This window comes from Equus przewalskii, chromosome 12 (assembly GCF_037783145.1).
Source record: "Equus przewalskii isolate Varuska chromosome 12, EquPr2, whole genome shotgun sequence".
Classification (NCBI taxonomy): domain Eukaryota; kingdom Metazoa; phylum Chordata; class Mammalia; order Perissodactyla; family Equidae; genus Equus; species Equus przewalskii.
This window is the reverse complement of record NC_091842.1, coordinates 6559066-6580904: the sequence shown is the minus strand read 5'-3', so window position 1 is coordinate 6580904 and position 21839 is coordinate 6559066. Positions and strand designations below refer to the sequence as shown.

At 52.0% G+C, this 21839-nt stretch overlaps 3 protein-coding genes across 14 annotated transcripts in view; 2 read left to right on the top strand and 1 right to left on the bottom strand.

Annotated features, from left to right (window-relative positions):
- PTCD1 (pentatricopeptide repeat domain 1) overlaps positions 1 to 7340 on the top strand; it is a 20225-nt gene extending 12885 nt beyond the window's left edge. For 3 of the 9 annotated variants that reach the window (XM_070567485.1, XM_070567480.1, XM_070567486.1), the window contains exons 9-10: positions 6619 to 6704; positions 7058 to 7340. In XM_070567485.1, the coding sequence (XP_070423586.1) occupies positions 6619 to 6704; positions 7058 to 7088 (117 nt within the window). In that variant the 3' untranslated portion in view covers positions 7089 to 7340. Of the gene's footprint in view, positions 1 to 735; positions 1460 to 6618; positions 6705 to 7057 lie in introns of those variants that run through there. The other 6 variants (XM_070567484.1, XM_070567482.1, XM_070567481.1 and 3 more) reach the window with 2 other exon arrangements.
- On the bottom strand, positions 1793 to 11173 carry BUD31 (BUD31 homolog). 4 transcript variants are annotated; one of them, XM_070567503.1, is made up of 7 exons: positions 10808 to 10886; positions 10110 to 10286; positions 9655 to 9790; positions 9101 to 9224; positions 3325 to 3447; positions 2943 to 3109; positions 1793 to 2028 (listed from the first exon to the last, which is right to left on the bottom strand). In XM_070567503.1, exons 4-7 carry the CDS (start codon positions 9192 to 9194, stop codon positions 1978 to 1980), a joined length of 435 nt encoding a protein of 144 aa, XP_070423604.1. In that variant the 5' UTR covers positions 9195 to 9224; positions 9655 to 9790; positions 10110 to 10286; positions 10808 to 10886; the 3' UTR covers positions 1793 to 1977. The 4 variants fall into 4 exon arrangements, with proteins under 4 accessions (XP_070423604.1, XP_070423602.1, XP_008514268.1 ...); XM_070567501.1 differs by having other exon boundaries at positions 1793 to 2287; positions 10808 to 10860; XM_008516046.2 differs by lacking the exon at positions 10110 to 10286 and having other exon boundaries at positions 10808 to 11173.
- On the top strand, positions 11139 to 21839 carry PDAP1 (PDGFA associated protein 1). The gene is made up of 6 exons (XM_070567499.1): positions 11139 to 11271; positions 14278 to 14369; positions 15734 to 15844; positions 17482 to 17603; positions 19771 to 19922; positions 21104 to 21839. Exons 1-6 carry the CDS (start codon positions 11259 to 11261, stop codon positions 21160 to 21162), a joined length of 549 nt encoding a protein of 182 aa, XP_070423600.1. The 5' UTR covers positions 11139 to 11258; the 3' UTR covers positions 21163 to 21839.

Genomic DNA, 21839 nt, shown 5'->3' with positions numbered 1-21839 from the left:
GTGAATGTGGATGGCAGTAGGGCAGTGATGGAATGTTCTGTCATGGCCACTTCTGTCCCTGCCATTCTGAGGCTATCTGGCTCCGAGGGTTCGGTTTTTAGGTCTACTGAGTCAGACCCTGTGCTGACCGGCTCCACAGTAGCCGTGGCTGGAGGAGCACAATCCCAGTGAGGAAGGAGACAAGGCAGCAAGGACACACTAAGCCATGGGGACACGGGGTCAGGGATGTGTGGGCTGGTGCGACACTCACGCGCCACTTTGAAGGCTCAGTAAGAATTAGCGAGACAGCAGTGGAGAGTATGTCAGGCGGAGGGCAGAGCCGGGCATGTTTGAAGAGTTGGTTGTTAGTCTTGTCTTATGGATTCCTCAGAGTTCTTTATATAGTCTAGATACTAGTCTTTTGTTGGTTCCATGTTACAGATATCTTCTAGTTACTGGACTGTGTCTTCACTCTAGAGTGTAGGGCCCACTAGGGGTCTTCTCAGGTTCAGTCAGCAGTCACCAGACTACCACAGTCCTAAAGCTTATTGAATTCAAACCATACATCCGCACTCCCTTATGACAACAGACTGACTTCTATTTGTGATTGTCAAGTTTTTGCTTTGTATGCTTTTAGGCTATATTAGGTACATACAAGTTTAGAATTGTTAAATCTTTCGAATCAACCCTTTTATCACCATGTGGTAGCAGTCTCTCTCTCTGATACTTTGTTTTTCCTATGTATTCCTCTACCAGCTTCCTTTTGCTGTCTGCCTGGTGCATCGTTTCCTCCTTTGCTTCCCACCTCTCCAAGGAGACCACGCTAGACCACTACCACTGAGGATGGTCAGAGGCAGTGGCTGTGGCAAGGAGGAGGTGCTCAGCAGACTGGAGGCAGGCTTGGGGGCACCCCGCCACTCTAGCTTGTGGGCTGGGGCTCCTACCCCTGGGTACAGGAGCAGAGCAGCACCTACTTGGGAAGGATTGTTAGCCCATGGAACAGCAACTTTTTCGCCAGTGAGCTACTCGGTATTGAACAGCCTTTCTGCCCTTTCCCCTTAACCACCTGGAAGCAGGAACAGCTTCCTTGAGGCCTGAGCCGGCTGCCATGGTTTGGGATTAGCTGTAGGTAGCATGCAGTGATCCTAATCATGGCTCCTCTAAACCCCGTACTCTTCCAATTACAGTACAAAGGGAAAAACACCTACTTGGAGAAGATTGATGGCTTCCGAGCTTATTATAAGCAGTGGCTGAAAGTGATGCCGGCAGAGGAAACCCCCCACCCATGGCAGAAGTTCCGGACCAAGCCCAAGGGGGACCAAGACACCATCCCCAAGGCCGACGTGGATGGAGGCCTTGGGGGCAGGTGATGGGGAGGCCCCCGGGGACTGCCAGCAGAGATGGGACAAAGTGCACGGCCTTCACAGTGCTTTGTGGGAGCCCCAGGAGTCCCGTTCATATTAAAGATACGTGAACATGCTGGTGTGGCCTCAAGCATGAGGGAAAGGTCTGGCTCAGAGTAAGAGCTGCAGCATTTTGCAGGCGTGGGTACAAGGACAAACGCTGGGCCCAGGGTGCTGACAAGTTCACAGCAGATCCAGGAGCAGCTTGAGCCACCTTGCTGTGTCATTTCAGGCCATCCTTGCCTGAGAAGTTGTCACCCCCATCACTGATGAGGAAGGTGAACTGCTCATGGTCACGCATCACCTACAAGGTGGAGTCAGGATCCAGTGCCAAGGGCAAGCGGTCTCCAGGGCCTGCACTCTCCCAATGGGTTCCAGCTGGCTCTGTGAAAGAACGAACGCAGGGCCCAAAAGGTTTAAAAGTTTTATTTCTACAAATCACATCTGATGAACAGCAAAGCCTTCGTATGTAGAGACCATGCCTCTGCTCAGGCCTGGGGCACCGCTCTGTGAAAAGAGCTGCTCCTCGGAAAGGGGGTGGCAGAAGCCTGTGAAGTCCAAAGTCCAGGGTGGAGATGGGTGAGGGCCAGGGGCCTCAGCCAGAGCAGCCCCGGCAGCCACAGTGTGTGCACTCGATGATCCGGCCCTGCAACAGAGGACGGCTGAGACACTGTGCCCGCCACACGCCACTCCCACACACGTGCACACGCACAGTAATCCTCCCGCCAACAGAGGTGGCAACAGGACACTGACTCCCTACAGGACACTCCTCAGAAGCCCCTCTGTGACAGTTCTGGATGGGGGAAATCAGGTTCCCCCATGAAGATGCAAACAGCTGCTGTTGACACTGAAGTTCCATCTCTACTCGCATTTAATATATGCAACTTTAATTTACACGCTTGCCCCTGCAAAGAGGGGGAAAACTGTGTGAATGATTCTTGTTATTTGTAAAGCAAGCATGTCATATCCTGCAATGAGCTGGAGGTGGGTCTGCTACTGCTCAGGGGGCTCAGTGCCAGGGGCCTCAGGGCCTCCTCTGGGCTGGGGAACTTTCTAGTGGGGGCACAGGGGGGAAGAAGGGTGTGTACTTGAATCTCTATGGCAGCAGAACCCTCTCGTCCCCAGGCCAGGTGTGGCCCGATGTCTGGCCAGGGGCCTGCCCAGGGGACAGAAGACCCCAGAGCAGTGGTCTGTGTTTATTTTCTCTTTTCCTCTTCTTTGGAGGAGCAAGACCCTTGGCTATGCAAACGAGATCCGATGGTGAAACCCAACTAAATCATCCCCATTTCGTAAGTGAGGAAAGGAATTCAATCAGTTTCCCAAAGATGGAGGTGAGATTGGCTCCCAGACCTAACCAACAGGGTTATTGCCAAACTGCCTAGCATGGCTTCCTGAAGAGAGCGACTCCCAGGGGGGATGGCCAGCAGGACGTCCCAGGACAAAACTAGATTCCAGCCCAGCAAACTAGTGTGAAATCCCTTGGTGTCAACTGGAGCAGAATTGTGAACTGAAAAAAACATCAAACTCAACTGTCAGACATTACAGGGGTGGAGACATTACCACTTCCAGCTTGCTTTTGGGGACCCGGCAAATGCAGTTTGTCCCAAAATTGGTGTCCCGTGTCTGAATGCACCGCAGGCAGCATAAGTTCTCATAGCCCTGCTTTTTCCATTTTGCGATGAGGTTTTTATCTGCATAGCCTTCTTTAATACAATATTCATATAGCTCTGTCAAAAAGATGGGGAAGGGCCTCAGATTAGGTTTAACAGAGTTTCCCCAACCCAGCCCATCACCACCCATAGTTATAGAGTATTTAGCCAACACTGGCCCCTCTCCCTTTTACACTGGTAAGAAAAATCATGACACTTGCTGAGGTTGCAAGAATAAGAGCCATTACTTAAATTACTAGCTGGAAAGGCCAAGAGAGAAGTTAGCCCGTTACCTCTGCTTATGGCTTTCCGCTTGTAGAAGAGGTCAAAGATATAGCGGGTTTTCTGGTGGTGGATCCTGAAGATGGGCCACAGAGATTCCACTTTCCTCTTCCCCTCATGGGGTTCTGTTTCAGCTGGGGAGAACAAAGTGCGTGTTTGTTTTGTTTTGGGGGGTAGGGTTAATCTGCACAGGATGTAGTGTTATCTTTTTAATAACTAGAGTTAATGAATCGGACTTTATACCTACTAGGGTGGCTACAATCGAAATGACAGGCAGTAACACGTGTTGAGGATGTGGAGAAATTAGAATCCTTAGATGCTGCTGGCGGGAATGTACAATAGCGCAGCTGCTGTGGAAAATGGTCTGGCAGTTCTTCAAGAAGTTAAACATAGAGTTATCAGATGACCTGGCAATTCTACTCCTAGGAATATACCCAAGAAAGCTGAAAACCACACGTGCGCACACAAGCTTGTGTGTGAATGTTCACGGCAGCATTACTCACAACAGCCAAACAGCAGAAACAACCCCAGGGTCCATCAACTGATGCATGGATAAACAAAATGTCACCTACCCTTGCAGCGGATTATGCAGTCGTGAAAAGGAAGTACAGATACATGCTACAGCATGGGTGAACCTGGAAAACGTGCCAGTGAAAAACCAGTCCCCACAGCCCACCTATTGTAGGACTCTGTCTACAGAGACAGAACAGAGATGAGCGGCTGCCTTGAACTGGGAGACAGAAAATGGAGGGGGAGGATGACTACTAAAGGGTATGGGGTTTCTTTTGGAGGTGATGAAATGTAAAATTAATTGTGGTGATGGTGACCCAACTCCATAAATATACTAAACACCGCTCAACTGAACACTTTAAAAGGGCAAATTTTACAGTATGTGATTTGTATCTCAACAGAGCTGTTATATTAAAAAAGATAAGCAGCCACATGATTAAACAATTGTTTTAAATTAAAAATGCGCTTTTAATTAGAAAACGAAGATTGAAAAAAATCGTTCAAAGAAAACCTCTGTTAACACCCTGCTGTTTATCCTTCTAGACCTATTTCTTTTTGGCTTTTGAAAGACTGGCACCAGAGCTAACAACTGTTGCCAATCTTTTTTTATTTTTTTCTGCCCAAATCCCCCCAGTATAGTTGTATGTTTTAGTTGTGGGTCCTTCTAGTTGTGGCATGTGGGACGCCGCCTCAACGTGGCCTGATGAGCGGTACCATGTCTGCGCCCAGGATCCGAACCTGTGAAACTCTGGGCCGGCGAAGCCGAGTGCGTGAACTTAACTACTCGGCCATGGGGCTGGCCCCCTCCACACCTATTTCTACAGCATAACAGTTTCTCAAGATAATTCTGGGCCCACAGATGGGCATCCTAATCATCTTTAAGGTACCTCTAAGTCCATTTCCCAACTAAAGTCCTTTAGGGATGAGAAAAAAACCCAAACTGGACAAGTCTGCAAGTTCTCAGCACAGTGGGCCTGCAAGAATAACTGCTCTGTCAAGACGTGTGGGGTCAGCGAGCAGCTCACACCGGCCACAAGGAAACTCTCTTTCCCTTAAGCAGCTATGAGTTGATCTTTGTCTACCACCTCCTCTCAGTTTTCAGAGCAGAGGACAAAGGCAAGGAGTGGTCAAGAAAACCAGACCTCCCTTTCTCTGACTTGGAGGCCATTCTATTACCTAGGATTTGTAATTCAGCTCCACAAACGGTTCTGTGATCCCAGCAAAATGCAGGTGTTGAGGACTCAGCAAGCGAACATTGCATGCCTGCTAGGGGCGAGGCCCAGCTCTGGGTGCCCAAAATACAGCAGCGGGCAAGACAGAGGAGGCCCAGAGCTGCGTTCCAGGAGGAAAGCAGATCAGCACCTGGTGGTAAGTGGTAAGAGCCACAGGAAAAAAAAACATGGAAGGGCACGGTGAGTCGGGAAAGGCAGGGGAGCGGCTGCTATCTTATACAGGTGATCAAAGAAGGCACAAAGGTACATCTAATCAGAGACCTTAAGAAACGAGGCAGGTGGGGTAGGAATGGAGGGTGGGTGAAGGGAGTCAAAAGGTACAAACTTCCAGTTATTAGTCCTGTGGATGTAACGTACAGCATGGGGACTATAGTTAACAATACCGTAGGGGCGGCCCCGTGACCGAGTGGTTCAGTTCGCGCGCTCCACTTCAGGGCCCAGCGTTTCATGGTTTGGATCCTGGGCACAGACATGACACCGCTCATCAAGCCATGCTGAGGCAGCGTCCCACATGCCACAAGCAGAGGCACTCACAACTAGAATATATACAATTATGTACTGGGAGGCTTTGGGGAGATGAAGAAGGAAAAAAAAAAGATTGCCAACAGATGTTAGCTCATGGGGGCAAGCAGCTTGAGGGAGCCAGGGTGAGTATGTGTCGGACCTGGAAGGAGCAACTCTGGTTTTACTCTGATGGGGAGGGGAGTCACTGGAGGTTCCCGAGCAGACAGTGATACGATCTGACTCAAAACCCCCACCCTGGCTGCCCTGTGGAGAAGGCTGGAGGGAGAGGGGAAGCAGGAGGCTACTGCAGTAATCCAGGGGAGAGGTGGGGGGGCTTGGACCAGCAGGTGGGGGCAGATGGCATAAAAGGAGTCAGATTTTAGATTCATGAATTTTCTAAGATTTCACTATGGATAATTTCAAATACACAGGAAAAAACAGTATACTGAATTCCCAAGTACTTACCACCCAGCTTCAACAATTACTAACATTCATTCACCTATTTTTATTTTATGTGGTTCCCTCCACTTCTGAGGGTGGAGGGCACTGGAGTGTTTTTAAACTGAATCTCAAACATCAAGCATCACATTCATAAATATGTCTGTATCTAAAACATATTAAAGACTCGAAAAAACTATCCATAATGCCAATATCCCGCCCAACAAAATCAACCACTATTCCTTATTAGTATCCCACACTCAGTCCATGTTTTTTTTTGAGTAAGATTAGCCCTGAGCTAACATCCATGCCCATCTTCGTCTATTTTATATGTGGGACGCCTGCCACAGCATGGCTTGATAAGTGGTGCGTAGGTCTGCACCCAAGATCGGAACCGGTGAACCCCAGGCCACCAAAGCAGAGCATGTGAACTTAACTGCTGCACCACAGGCCGGCCCCACTCGGTCCATGTTTAATTTTCACTGATTGCCTCAAAAATACCTGTTGACAACGGGTGTGTTGGAATTAAGCTCCAAACAACATCCAGACGTTGTATGTGGTTGATCTGTCTCAAGTCTTCCTTATCTGTAACAATTTTCCCTGTTCTGCCACCCTTTTTAGGAATCTGGATGTCTCGGATGCTTGGATAGGAAGAATCAAGGACCGAGGGGAGTCAAGGACAACTCCATGGTTTGCGGCCTAAGAAGGCAAGAGCTGTGGGGCGGCTGAGTGAGGATTCAGTTCTGCACATGTTAATTTTGAGATGGTTCTAGATATCCAAATGGGGCCATGCAAGAGGCAGCTGGTATAGAGTCTCAGTGTTGAGTCTGGGCTGGAGAAGACATTTGGTCACCTGGGTGGAGAGTGTGGGAAACCATGTGACTGGAGAAGACCACTGAGGGAGCTCCTTATGCTGCTGTCCTGGAAGTGGAAGGTCTCTCCTTGTGCTTTTGAGTCATTTCTCAATCTTTTAATCATAGCATCACCAGCATTTTTTAAATCTCTTTTTGACCCATTTTCACAAAATCATGTCAACATTCTTTGGTATCCTTTTATACAGGTTCACACACAAGGTGGAAGGCAGCTTCTGATGGGCAATGTAGAGTCCTGCCATTATGAGGCTATGAAAAGAGGCCAGAAGTAGCGGGCATCACGGCATACATGAGACTTTGGTTTTTAGCCTCTTTGCTATTGCCAAACTGCCCATCATGTCAGCACTTGGGCAACAACTCTTTTAAAGTGCTATTCTTAAAAAGTCTAATTAAGTGTTCATTATGCAAGTGTTCATTATGCTTGATTTTCAGTTGTTATAAAAGTAAAGTTATTTATAAGTCCTGGTTACAGTCGACAGAGATAGTGCCTTTATTTCTCAGTCACCCATAAAACCCCCTGCCACACATAATTTCCCTTATCTCGGCCTCTCAGTCCCTATCTTCAGGCTCTTTTTGTTTGGGGCCTTATAAGGCACCAGTGGCTCTACCAACACTTGAAAGCTGGGTAGTTGTATTCAGCTAGGAAATACTGGGGACAAACTAAAGGAGAAAACGAGAATGTTCCTTCCTAAGATAACTTCAGTTAGTGTGAGCTGTCCTGTAAATAGCCCTCAGATCAGGAGGACAGGCCTCGTAACGCCACTGGCTTTGGGCTTCCTTGTGTGAAGGCCACACGAGGGTCCTCCGTGGCCTTGGAGCATGGCCACAGATCCCACAGGCAAAATTTGTGCTGCAGGCAACAATCTGGAAGCTGGCAGCCCCAGCCAGCCTAAAGGCAGGCTTTGTTTGGCAGCTCCCACAAATATGTTTTTTTTAAGTTTGAATTTTTATTTAGAAGAGTTCACATAAAACAGCTGAATTTCTGGCTTCTCTTGGGGGGGAAAATCAGCAGATTTGGCAATGCTGAGCCTGCATCGTACATGGTAAAATGGGCTCCAGGTGACGAGCAGCTTTTGCCCCTGTCCACAGCTCTCTGGACAGCTCCCTGTCCAGAGCTGAAGCCAAGTCTGGCACCACCTGCACCCACTCGGGCTGCTTCCTTTATAGTGGCAGCAAGAGTAATGGGATAGCAAGTCTTAAACCCACGTATTTATCAAAAATGGGAAAGCAAAGAAATGCTGAAGGGTGAAATGGTTAAATAAAAATGGGAGAAAGAATACTTCTTTTGGAGGTAAAGAATATCACATACATCAATACTCTCCCCAAAAAGTCATCCCTTAAAACAGGAAGTAGATTTATTTTCAAGGACTCACAATATCTCTTCTATTGCAGCACTCTCCAAGTTCTTTTCTTTTGCATAAAGATCTGTTTGGGGAAGAAATCTTTCAGCCCAAAATGACCTTGATTACGGCAAGTTCTGGGTATTTAATAGAGGTTATCTGACACAATCAGTTTTGGAAAAAGGAGGCAAAGTAATTTAATGCTGATTAGTAATTATTGCTAGAGGTTTGACCTCATAATAACAAGGGTTGGATTAGTTACAAAAAAGCTTAAAAAAAAATCACTTTAAAAAGCAATTCAGTAAGTTGTTGCACTGTGATCATATAAGGCCAACAGATGCTTGTGGCTTCAGATAAAACTTCCAAAGACAGCATATGACACCGATCCACAAAGGGCAGAATCATGTAACATTTAGAGGGAAGTGAGGATGGTGCATTCTGGAAAACTGGAGGATGATGCAAAAACTCAATGATGATGAAAACAGTGTCAGAAAGCTACAACAACTATGTGAATAAAAATATTTCAGAAAATACCAAAACGAAAAAGTACAGGATTTTCCAAGTAAATATATTTTGTATGATTTTGAATGTACATCTAACCAAAATGGTACATAATTTTAGGTACACTGTTTGATCTGTATTCCCTAACACTTTTATATTTAAGCTGGCCAAAAAACATTTGTGAGGACTTTGTCATTAGTGTTATCTTATTTTCTGGCATTTATAATATTCCTCTGAGTTAATCAGCAAATAAAACATGTCCGTCCCAGGAGGCCACAGCGCTGCCACCTGTCTCTTCCCATTTATCCTTGCATTTCTGCCTGGCTCCTGGAGGCACCTGAGCTCTGAGCCTTGGGCACAGCCCACCCAGACAGGAGCTCCCCCACTCACCTTCTCTCATCTTTTGATCTAATTCATCTAGAGTTGGCTCGATCAACTCCCAACCATCTGGGGGAGCTTTCCGGCTTCTTTTGACTTTGGGCATTTTTTTCCTCACAAAAAAGTCTGCAAAGAGCTGGGGGGAAAGATTCAATGAATTAGTATCTGGACCTCAGATGGCCAAAGGCCCTCACCAGCCAAAGTTTTGGTGTACGTTCACCTCCCTATGTCTGTTTTCTCATCTATAAAATGAGGATAATAGAGCCTACCTTACAGGATCATTGTGAGGACCTAATCGTAACTACATGTAACAGGCCTGGCGTTTAATGTGTGCTAACATACATTTGCCGTTATCATTAACTAACATGAAGAATGAGCCTGGTACTGGATATTGAGAACACAGAATAAAGAATAAGACACCACCTCTGTCCCTGATAAGGTGACATTCCAGCAAGGAGATAGACAGGGAAAAGGCAGTTACAATACAGTGTGAGGAGGTCTATAATTGGGGGAGCCGCGAGGATAAGTGTTTAAAAGGGAAAAAGATGACTGTAAAACCAAAATACCTTGCGATCTGCTTCCCAAGAGTGTAAGAGAAAGATCTCTGGTCTCTTCAGTTACAGGCTTAGGTTCTTGTCCAGCTCTCCCAATTACTCTGTGACTTTGAGGAAGTCACTTTCCCTCTCTGGTCCTCAGTCTCATCTGAAAAATGACGGCAGAGGATTAGCCAGATCGCCAAGGTCTCTTTTAAACCCAACAAATATGCTACATGAAGCCAAGTCACGTAAAGCCCATACATCAGGCCAGTCCAAATCTAAACAGCAAAGCATTCTTCAAACCACACAGCATTTCCTAGCCAGCAAACAGAACTCAGACTGTTTCTTATTTTTATGCACAGCACACTCATCTCTCCCAAATTCATTCAGTCCCTCCCTTCCATAAGGTGCCTGACGGTTTATAAAGTACCCCCTCTTCCCCGACAGACACAGACAGCCTCCTTTCATGAATGCTCCGTAATAACCTTACAGATGAGGAATCAAACTCCAAGAAAGAAAGTCAGGGTCGCGTAGCTGGGAACTGGCAGAGTCTATCTCTGACTCGGGGCTCCTCACTTCCAAATCAGTGGTCTTTGCACCGGTCTCCCCTGAGCTGAAGCTAGAGATGGATGGAATCTGGTCTCTGCCCCAGCGCGCACAGGCTGGTAGGACAAAGACACGGAATGACCATTTTGCCACGACCTAGGGAAATTCGAGGGCCCTGGCCCCGTCTGAGAGGCAGAGGAAGCCTCCCAGGGGAGGTGACAGGCAGGAGGTAACTAGGTCAAGAAGAAGGAGGCGTCGGGCGGTAAAAGAGAGACGGCGAGTGGAATGGCATTCGGAGGAAGGGAGGGAAGACGTTACAGTCAGGATTGGACAGAAAGTTCATAAAGAGAACGACATCAGAAACGGGGCTTACAAGAATAAACAACATTTAGCCAGAAAACGTTCTCGGCAAAGAAAACAGCGCCTGGGGGGACAGGGGAAGTCTAGAAGCAGGAGAATCCCCCAATCTCCACGGGCGAAGTGCCGCCTCCTGTCGGGAACTCACTCCGACCTCCCGGCCCAGAGGCGCGAACCTGTCCCAGTCCGGCCGCTCAGAACGCCCTCCAGGCCAGTGCAGACCTCCGATCCCTGGCCCCTTCCGTTACCGAAGTACTCGAGAGCAGGAAAAAACACTCACCCAAGCCTCCGCCGCCATCGGCCGCCGCTTCTCATTCCTCAACTTCCGCTTCCCAGGCGATCTCTTCCGGATAAGGTCCTCGCGGAGCCCCGCCCCGCTCCGCGCGGAGATTGCGTCATCTTAGGTGTCTGTATATCTGCCTGCATAGAATTCCAGAGCGGCTCTTGCCTTTAGCTCTCACGTCCCGGGGGGTGGCCGGCAGGCTCACACATCTCCCCGGGCGGGGAGACCGGGGGCGCTGTCGCCCGGCAGCGCGCGGGCGAGCCTGGACTCAGGCGGCGCGCGGGACACTCCGGCTTCGTGCCGTGGCCTCCCTGAGGTCCCCGGTCCTCACGGCGACGGTGGCGGAGGCGCGCGGAGGGGACTGAACCGGGCGGAAGAAGTCGAGGCCGAGGTATTTCCGGTTCCGGTGTCAGTTCGAGGCGCCGCCGCCGCAGCTGCCGGAGCCGCGATGCCTAAAGGAGGTGAGGGGCGGGCGCGCGTGGCCCGCGGGCCTCAAGGGGCCGCCCGAGTCCGGCTCCCGCTGTCCCCTCAGCCTGCGGGTTCTCGGAGAGCGGCGCAGAGGGAGGACGTCCGCGCCGGCGGAGGGCCAGGCCTGGGCCTCGACGCCCAATTGTCCGGATGGGAGGCAGCATCGGAGTGGCCTTGAGCCACTCCCTCGGGGGTCTCAGGGGACTCGGAGGCTCAGGGTCCTCGGCGGCGCGGAAGGCGGGATCTAGGGCGCGCTTCTCCTGCCTGGGGGGGTCTGGAGACCGCTCCCACTTCCAGGCTCGCCGGGGACTGAGTCACCGCGCCCCGCGCCCGTAGTGGGCCCGCCTGACTCGCGCGTACAACGTGGACCCTCTCGGGCTGTGGGCGAGCCGGGCTTGCCCAGTGAGACCGAACTGGGTGCTCGCGAGCCTGGCAGACCTGGCTTCGGGCTGCCTTCTCCGGCGGCGGCTCGATGTGTGCCTTTGAGCTCGGCGCTTAACTTCCATGTGTTTCAGTTTTCTCATTTGCAAATGGGGGTTCTGATTGTACCCAGCTCATAGTGCTGATCGAGGCTTGAACTAGGTAACCCACGTGGAGTGGGAGTGCGCAAGCCGGTGCCGGGCGGTCGTTAAGTGCCCAGGAATCATTAACTATTGTTTGTAAGACTTTGCCAGTGCGTTGGCCGAGAAGGTAAAGGATCCATGGCTTTCCAGTACGGTGTAGATCGTCCTCCATTGTCTTTGCCCTGAGCCAGTATGAAGCGCAGCTGTGTCACTAACCTTGTTCCCTTGAACAAGTTAGTTACCTTTCCTAGCCTGTTTTCCTGCTAAGACCTGCTAGTAAGTCTTAGCTTGGAGAGCTGGAGATAAGGGTCGTGAAATGAATGAGCACTCGAAGTGCCTGGCTAGCTCCTGGCACAGAACAGATGTTCGTGTAATATTGATGGCTCATGTGTCATGTTGGTTGCAATACATCAGCCCACAGGAAAATCTGCTTGGAGCTTTTTCAAACCGAAATGACTTCCTGACTCTCTAGTTCCACGTTTACAGAGCTGGCTCCATTTAAACCTAGCCCTTACTGATTTATTCTGTAGTAGAAAGAGCCATGTCTCCTCTGTGTTCCTCAGTCTCCTGTTCTGCAAAAGGAGGGTGCTAAATGAGCCCTTCCTGCTCCAGAATTCTGGCTGTAGAGTCCTCCTTAATAGCTACTTAGAGCCATGGTTGGAGGTGACAATTAGAAAATCCTAAATATGAATTCTTGGTTAAGTGACTTGGCCTTTTGGCTGGTGAAAAGCTTTGTGGATAGACAAGGTTTACATTTCTTACTTGTTTTAATTTGCATGAAAAGCAAAAGAAAACATGAAGATGTTAAAAAAAAAGTGTAAAATTCCCTAAAAGCAAAGGACCAACTCTTGTTTCCATTATGTAACTGTGAAGCATTTTTAAAGGCATGAAGAGCTTCTGATAAAAGTCGCTGTAGACCAAGATAAGGTCGGTATCCCATAGCCAAGTGTGCAGGATGAGAGCTTATAGTAGCCAATTTTGAGTTACTATTGTCTGGAATATTAAGAGCGCAAGAAAGGGTGTTGGCTTTTTTAATGGCAAGCTTGATCTCTCACAATAGGACTTTCATGAGTATAGACTGAGACACCCTTGGGAACCCAGGTAGTCATTAAAAATGGGTGGTGTGGTCTGTAGCAGTGCAATTATCGCTCTGCAGCTGCTGTCTAGGAAATCGGGGGGCGGGGGGGCGCAGTATCTGTTGCTGTCTCTGGAGTCTGGACCAGCTCTGGCTGTCTAATTACAGATCTCTGCTCACAATGAGGGACTTTGGAAACCTGCTGGGCTGCCGCTTCCAGGGGAGGTGGGGATGGGTCGAGGCCACAGCCACCCCACCGTCCTCTGGGACCAGCAGAAGGGGTACCACTCTGCTATAAATCTGGCTGATGGCTTTAGCAGGAGTCAGTCTGGTGTCCTGGCTCAAGAGGGTCAGACTATAAAACTGATACTCTTAGATGAACTGTAATTATTAGTCACGTTTTAATTCTTGGAGGGTAATCAGGTCTGTTTTCAACTTTAACGCTGTTTGCAAGCCATATTTCTTACTCCAAGCATAAGAACGCTTTCTCCTCTAGGTTTGAAGTTTTCTCTTTCTGTCATACCACTTAGGTGAACGTGAAATATTTTATTATATTCCCTGACATCTGTAGTAAGATACCGATGTGGCCACTGGTTTTCTTTCTTTTCCCCCAGCGAATGCTGTATTAGAGAGAAAAGTAACAGTCATAGCAAACATTTTTGCAGAGCTTATTCAGTGCCAGGTACTGTTCCAACAGCTTTGCACGTGTTGACAAATCCATCTTTGTGACAACCCTCTGAGGTAGGGACAGAGATGAAGAAACAGACTCTGAGAGGTTGAGTACCTGCCCAAAGTCACAGAGCTGGTGAGCAGCGAGCTGAGATTTGAACACAGAGGTTGGACTGCAACATTTGTGCTCTTCACCCGTCTGCCTTGGTCTTAAGTCTCCTTGTCTATAAAACGGGATCAGCAGTGACTCCTGCACCATAGGTTTGTTCTGAGGGTTAAAAGAGGCCACGACTGTGACAGAGCATTGCAAGTAGAAAGCTCTGTAGTGACATCAGGGGCATGTCACGCATTCTTGTGATTGCATCTGAGTCCACTATGTTTGGATTCCAAGGGAGATTTGGTCAGTCACTCCATGCGGTGTACCCTCCCCCATATCCTGCTCTCGGGTCTTATTCCTGGGAGCCTGCATCCAGCACACAGGTTGGTGGTGCGTTGGGTGGTCACGTGGTGCCTCTTGTGTCCTTTTGAACCCGTGACGGTGGGGAAGTATGGAATTGGGCGGAGCTTGGTGAGGGGTGGGTGAGGTCTCTGCAGCCTCTGATGAGAGCGCCTCGAGCGGGACAGCTGCCTGGGGCTCGGAGTCAAAGCAGCTGCTTCCCACCGGCCTTCCTCAACTGCCAATCCTTGTGCAGGGAGAAAGGGAGGCCACAAAGGCCGGGCACGGCAGTACACGAGCCCCGAGGAGATCGACGCACAGCTCCAGGCTGAAAAGCAGAAAGCCAGGGTGAGTACGTGCCTGTCTAGGCTACGCCAGTGGCCCGGGGTAGCGCCCTGCCTCTTTGGCACTCAGAGAGGCCCGGCCAGGACCACGCATTCTCAGGAAGAAGCCAGCACCTGAGGTCGGGGGGCCAGGCAGCGGGCAGCAGGTCGTAATCCCAGAACAACTAATGACAGTCAAGAGGGGAGCCACCCTCTGACTGGGTCACTTAGAACTTTGTTCACACGGCAAGAGTTGCCTTACTGGGTCTCTGATCTTGGTCCTGTCTTTCTGCCTTCTGGGGGCTCTCCCTCTGCCAGGCCCCGTCCCTCCACATCTCAGACACCCGGCACCCCCCACCTGTCTTCTTCAGCAATGCAGGACTGCTTGTCAGACTCAACATGATGTTAGGCCCTGCCTTCCCACACCCCAACAGGCAAAGCACTTTTTACTCCTCCAGACCTTGCTCAGCGTCGCCTCCTCTGGGACACTCGCTGATGCTACCACACTTCCCTGTCCCGTCTGAGCCTAGTGGATCCCTCTACTCTGTTCCCGTGGTACTTTTCTAGCTCCCTGTCAGGAAACAGAATGTGTTTCCATCGTTGTCGGTATCCACGTCCTCCACCACACCATTAGATCTTCGTCTGCTTGAGGGCTGAAGGGAGCACAGTCAGGCCCGATGAGTGGCACAGCTGTGAAGCCCCTGGGAGCCGCGAGAAGGGAGATGGGGGGAGGGCCTGGTGCCGGAGCTGGCAGCAGGACCTTGAAGAGTGTGCGGGCAAGTGCTGAGGAAGGAAGGATGTATGGTTTTGTAAGGGAGGTTTTTGGTGGCGAGGCAAGAAAGGTGGAGGGTAGTGGCATGCCGGGCTTTTTTGTTGGGAAGCTGGCACAGCAGGGCATCTGTGTCAGCAAGTTGGAGTGGCTGGCCTTCCACTGACTGTGGGAGTGGAGAGCAGAGGAGGACTTGCCCAGGAAAGCGAGTACCAAGTGGCAGCTGCGTGTGGCAGGTGGGGGAGCAGGAGCGGAGCTGAGGAGGACTATGGTCCGGCCACATGGCTGAGTCTTTCTGATCCTGGGAGATGAGCTTCTCACCCAGGCTGTCCCAGCTACTTGGTCTGGGAAGGGGAGCAAGGCCATTTATGGCTGTATGAGGGGCTTGCTAGACCGTAGGAATGGCTTCCAGGTTGTGGAGCGAAGTGGACAGGCTGCCTCTGAGTCAGGTTCCCCACTGGGGGCCAGGATCACAGAGTAGGACCCTTGTCATACTTAGTCGCAGCCTCCCAGAAGCTTACTCTCTCAAGGTCCACAGCCTGGGGTGGTGGGGTGGGGGTCACAGTCTTGGGGGCTTGTTTTGCATTTTTGATTCTGCAGGTTGTCCATTTCTGAAACAGGAAGAAGAGGAGCAAGGAGAAGAAGGTGGAGATGGGGCTACAGGTGACCCCAAAAAAGAGAAGAAATCTCTAGACTCAGAAGAGAGTGAGGATGAGGAAGATGATTACCAGGTACTGAGGCTGGTGGGGCCTGGGACTTAGACTCGTTCATGCAACAAACACTCATTGAGCGCCTGTTGATTATCAGCCCTGGTGGCAGATGCAAACGGAGTCCTTGCTCTTGAGGGTTTACATCCTACCGGGGGGCCGTAGACAGTACAGAAGTAGCCGAACACTGTAATTGCAGCTGGTGAGAAGTATTACAAAGCAGACGGACTGTGATGAAGGGTACTTGGAGTGGTGTGTGGTGAGAAAATGACTTTAAACCAAGCTCAGAAAGACAAGGTGGACCAGCCTTGTGGAAACCAGCATGCAGAGCAGTCAAGACAGTCAGGTTAGCAAGTGCAAAGGCCCTGGAGTGGGGATGACCTGGGCACGTTCAGAGAAGAACTGGCCGGGCTGTGGCTTGACAGTCAGGAGTCGGGTGGTCAGGGGTGAATGAGGAGAGGGTCGTGAGGGCAGCCACCTGTCCTGAAGGGAGTTGGGTTTCACGATAGTGAGTAGTGGGCAGCTGGTGGAGCCTTGGTGGAGAGAGAGATGATGACCAGATTTGCTTTTAAAAGATTGTTCTAGCTTCTCTGCAGAATGAGTTGTAGGGTGTTGAGGGTGGAAGCCTGGAGATGGCAGCAGGTGTCCAGACAAAGAAATTATGGCTTGCCTGAGGGTGATGGCAAGGGCAGAGGTGAATAGTGGGCAGATTCAGGCCATATTTTAGGGAGAGACTCATTGGGACTTGCTGAGGATAGGCCGAGGGGCTGAGGGAAAGCCATGCTTAGGATTGTGGGAGGAGTGGGCTGGGTGAGGGGGTGCATCTCGAGTTCTGTTTAGACGTGTGAAGTTTGCGATGTCAGGTCTTGCAGTGGAGGTGTAGGCGTCTGGAGTGCTGTATGGTGGTAAGACTGACTGGCATTTGGAAGCAATTGCCCTGGTTGCTTAAAGTGAGAAGCTAGGATTAACAGAGCCTGAAACTTGGACCAAACCTGCTAATCGAGAACCTGTGCTCTCCTTCCTTTCCGAACTTCCCCAGGGGAGGTGCGGGCTCCAGGTTCTTGGGCCAGCTTCCCAAACCCATAGACGGTGTGATGTGATGGGTCATTCTCAAGTCACATTTCCCTCCCGTCAGCTGAGATGGCTAGGATTTGGAATTGGTCCTGAGAACACACATCCTTGGCCCACCCTCCTCTGGGGCTCCAGCATTGCTCATTGCAATTGGGTACAAGATTCAGTGGAAAACTGTTTGGAGCCTGAGCTTGAAGTGAGGGAGTAGTGCCCTGTGCTGAGAGCAAGTGAATTAGGCTTGGGTTCACATCTCGTCTACTGTCTACTTCCCGTTGGCCCTGGGCAAGTTATTTTACCCTGTACCTCCATTCTGTCACCTCTGAAACTGGGATCATAACCCCTGGTTGCTGGGACTCAGCATAGGTTGGGCCCTTGTCACATGAACTCACTCTCCTTGCCCCTCCCAGGCTGATGAAGATACTCCTCAATGCTCTCCCCACTGTGAGGCTTGGGCTGAGCAACCTGTTGGCCTGGGGGTGGAGCAGGAGTTTGTCCCAGTCCAGATGGGCTGTTGGGAGATGGGGGGAGTGGCCTTCAGGGGCTCTGCAGACCCAAACTTGTCCAACGGCCAGCTTCTTGTCCTCTCTTAGCAAAAGCGCAAAGGCGTGGAAGGGCTCATCGACATCGAGAACCCCAACCGGGTGGCACAGACAACCAAAAAGGTCACACAGCTGGACCTGGACGGGCCCAAGGAGCTTTCAAGGAGAGAACGGTAACCTCTGCTGCTGGGCCTCGTTTCTGGGCACATGGGCCGGGGGCTGACCTGCCGGGATGAGGCGCCCGGCTCCTCCACCTGGATTCCTGGGTGGCTGGGTAGGGCTCCAGCTACAGTGTTTATTTCTGTTTCATCTCATTCCTCAAAGGCTCTGTAGTAGCTTCTCCAAAAAGGAGAAAAAAGAAAAAAAGATTTTTTTTCACCAGTAGAAACATAGCAGGGGAAATGGAACAGCAGATGCAGACCTGAGCGTTGCGATTGAAGTAATGCCCGGGGACATGGAGGGTTACCCCCCAGAGCACCCCACTCCAGGGAGACTTCTTCATCCAGCCTGATCTGCCTGCTGCTGGCCTGCGCCCATCTGTGATGTCATAGCCCTGGGGCTTGGGAGGGGCCTTGGGGCCTGGGCCATCCGCACGGCAAGTAGTGCAGGGAGGTCCCACTCAGCCCTGCGGCTGCCCCAGCCCTCCTGGAGTCCCAGGTGAAGGTGGAGCTGGAGCTGTAGTGAGGAAGATAGCTTCCTCATGTGTAGTGTGAGGATCCAGTCACGCGCTAACGTGCCTGGCACACGGCTAGTCTTCGACAGGTAGTGCCCTGAATTTTGAGGACCACCAGGTGATGTCAGAGGCCTTGTGGGAGGTTGAAGGCCACCAGGGAAAGCAGTCCGGGGTTCCCTCTTGACTGCTCGGTTTAAATCCACCTTCCTGTGCTGACCCCTGCTGGCTGAGGGGTATGTCTGAAATCCCCAAGGGCAAGGCCCACGAGCTTGGGGTGTAGAAGCTACCGCTCCAGTAGCTTCCTTCTCAGGACCGAGTCCCCAGAAACCCAGCAGCCTGGGCTGCTGCCAGCCTTCCTAGAGCAGAAGGGCTCTAGTGCCCGCCCAGGTTCTGCCGCAGCCGCTGTGCACCCTTGGACAAGTCACTGCTCTTTCTGGACCTCACTGTTCTCACCAGTAAAAGGGGGATCCTCTGCTACCCCTGCCCTTTGGGGTTGCCGAGATGAAAGCTATAAAGGCTGGAAGGCTGCCTGGCACTTAGCCTTCACTGAGGGGGCTCTACAGAGCCTTCGGGCAGCCTTGCTCATCATTCCAGATGCCTTTCTGGTCCCCCCGGGTTTGGTGCTCTGGGGCTCAGTGTTGAGGCTCCTGACTCTGCATCTCCCTCCCAGGATAGGACCTGCTGGGCTGACCGGTGTTCCCTCCTTGTCTCTGTAGCAAGTGTCTTGTCCAGAGTCTCCTGGGTGACACATCTGCTCATCCGACTTCTGGTGGCTGGGTTTCTCTCCCTCCCCTCCAGCCAGGCCCCATGCCTGTTTCTCCTACCCTCAGCCTGTGCACAGTGAAGGCCTCCGGGAGGCCAAGTTCCTCCCCCAAGCTCCTGCCAGGCAGGGCTTCCCTGACCCTCCTCCAGAACTTGGCTCTTCCAGGAACCTGGTGCAAGTGGGACCCTCCACTCTCACACCTCGAAGGGCACCCACTCCAGTTCAGAATCTCAGGCATGGGAAGAAGGTCCTCAGAGGGAACCAAGTGACTCTCACCCCTCTCTGCCTAGTGAGTTGGTGACCGACACCTTTGTCCTGCGCAGTCTCTCCTTCCTACACCCCTAATGGGGCTCACCCCATGGAGGCAGCCTCGTGCACATCTAGCTGCTCTGACTCAGTGTGTGTCCTGCCATGTCGACCCGAGGGTGGGCGTGCCTGGTTCCCATCTGGCCTCTTGGTCCACTCCTTAGAGAATGTGGTTTCCAGTGCCTTCCTCCTGGTCATCTTCTCCGGACATACAGTTCACTAGGTTTTGATCCCCCTTTCTTACCACGGACACCAGACCCTCGTCAGCTCCCCCTCCCCCCGTACATTGTCCGCTCCGCCTTACGGCTTTCCATAGGTCACAGGTGCTGAGCCCATGCCCGTCTCGTGTTTTCTGCCTGGGGAAGCCGAGTGCACCACTTGAACTTCCAGCCCCTTAAGCCTACCCATGCACAAGTCCAGGCCTGTCTGTCTGTCTGGTGCATGTCCATCAGGGAGGGGGTATGGGGAGCCAAGGCCCCTCCCTCAGCCGGGGTGCCCTCTTCCACTTGGGCCCCAGGCCTTTATTCTGGCTCCCACGTCCAGCTCAGCTGATCATGGTGGGGGAGATGTCCTCTGTGACACCATTTTATCCAAACAGAGAAGAAATCGAGAAGCAGAAAGCGAAAGAGCGTTACATGAAAATGCATTTAGCTGGGAAGACAGAGCAAGCCAAGGCTGACCTTGCCCGGCTGGCGATCATCCGGAAACAGCGGGAGGAGGCTGCTAGGAAGAAAGAAGAAGAGAGGAAAGGTGGGTTCTGAGCCACTGGCTGGGCCGTGGTGGCCACCCGCAACCATCCACTTCAGTGTCCTTGTTGTGGAATGGATGGGGTCAGATTGTTCAGTGGAGGCCCACGCCATGCACGTGTGTGTGTGTCTCTGTGTGCGCGCGCGCACACACGTGTGCACACAGCTGCCTTCCTCCCTGCTGGGAAGGTGGGCATTCCCGCCCACCGCCTCACAGGGTGCCGGGAGGGTCCAGCCACAGCACGGTCAGATAGGGCTGTGACTCTCAGCAGAGCGCTGTCCAGGGCACCTAAGGGAGGCCTCGGAGGCGCACCTAGTGCAGACCTTCCAGACCAGAAGGCCCACTGAGGCCTCCGGTGGCCTGTGTGGCCGCAGATCCGCCTGGGATCGCCGCTGGCCATCCGAGAGGCTGGGGAGGCTGGGGCGGGGTTAGGCTGGATTTAACAGTGCAGACCCAAAAGAAATCTGGCCCAGGCATCCCTCTTCCCCCACGCCCTCCCTCGAGTGTGGCCAAAGGTGGCGGGGGTCCCTCTGGGCCAGGTTGGCTGTGGGGAGTTGGTCTAGTTTATGGGAGCGTTTGACTCGTGACCTTGTGTCTCCTGGCCGCGTCTCCACCTGTGAGGCCAGTAGTGCTCTTAGAGATCCTGCTGTCTTGCCTCCTCCCAAATCACAAGGAAACCGAGGCCTAAAAATGGGAGATCAGTTGCCCAGGGCATTGTCACCACTCTGGAGATACCCGATTATCCCCCCTCCCCACTAGCAGCTCTTGCTTCACAGTCCCAAGCAGGAGAGGACTCGTGTGAAACTATTTGAACGTTGTTGCTGATTTGAGACTTGCGAATCCATGGGGAGAGGTTGGAATTACAGGGTTCTAGCAGGGAGGGGGGTAAGAGTTTCCATGTGCCCAGTAGCTTCTGTGTTGGTGGGCCTTTGTGCAGGGGGCAGCCACCCAGACGCGGTGAGGGCTGAACACCTGGGTCCGGTGGTTCCAGCAGAAATCCTGTCCCTGGGAGGACATCAGGCTGGGCCCTCTCCTTGGATCCCCTCCTCTGCCAGCTGAGCCTGTCGCACAAAATGTTTACTGAAGCCTTTCAGACCTACAGATCTGTGATTCGGGGGGGTGTGGCGTTGGTGTGTGGAGGGTGGTTTTGTTCTGACCCCCACCCTTCCCTTCTCACTCCTCAGCGAAAGACGATGCGACTTTGTCAGGAAAACGGATGCAGTCGCTCTCCCTGAATAAGTAGCACGGCCGTGGCAGGAGAGACCAGGGACCTGGGCCGTGCTGCCAGCACCGCTGCCGCGTCCCGCCCACCCTGTGCCCTGGCGCCGCCGCAGCAGCCCCTCACGACGAGGAGCCCCCCACGGCCTGGGGCCTCCTCTTCATCTTGGCACAGAAATCGTTTGGGGGGATGGTGGGTGGGGGGCTGGGGGGAGGGGGCAGCTGCTATCTTTGAGACAGAAAGATGCAGGACGGCATTTCATATGTAACCATTCGAATGTGTTTGCTGTTTTTAGAATTCAGAACCCTGGTTGGGGTGCCTGGGAGTGGGGTAAGAAGGGCTTCCGTTTGTCCCGTAGATTGCACAGTAGGGGCGGTTGTGCCTGGGGCAGCTGCTGACAAGTTCGCGACAACCAGCCTGTCTGGTGCCTGGGTGCTCACTCAGAGGGGCTGTCATTTGGGAGCCCAGGCCCCTGGGTCCCTGAGGGTCATGGCTCGTCCCCAGCCAGTCCCTTCTGACTGAGGCCTCCCCTCTGCCCTTCCCTGCCTCATTCCCACCCACCTGGCCAGGGCCTGGGCCCGTTCTTAACCCTACCCATCGAGCATTTCAAGAACCCTCCGTTTACTGTGCAGCACCCAGGCAAAACATGCTCCAGAAATCCAACTTGTATATTTGCCAGATTAAACTTGACATTATCGTAA

Excerpts from the sequence above, each read along its gene's own strand:
- BUD31 (XM_070567500.1), bottom strand. The coding sequence starts at position 9,194 with ATGCCCAAAGTCAAAAGAAGCCGGAAAGCTCCCCCAGATGGTTGGGAG. Across the intron at positions 3,448-9,100 it reads AGATCAAAAGATGAGAGAAG|CTGAAACAGAACCCCATGAG; the intron begins GTGAGTGGGGGA and ends TGTTCTCCCCAG. Across the intron at positions 3,110-3,324 it reads GCGGAAAGCCATAAGCAGAG|AGCTATATGAATATTGTATT; the intron begins GTAACGGGCTAA and ends TCTTTTTGACAG.
- PDAP1 (XM_070567499.1), top strand. Across the intron at positions 14,370-15,733 it reads CTGAAAAGCAGAAAGCCAGG|GAAGAAGAGGAGCAAGGAGA; the intron begins GTGAGTACGTGC and ends TTTCTGAAACAG. Across the intron at positions 19,923-21,103 it reads GAAAGAAGAAGAGAGGAAAG|CGAAAGACGATGCGACTTTG; the intron begins GTGGGTTCTGAG and ends CTCACTCCTCAG.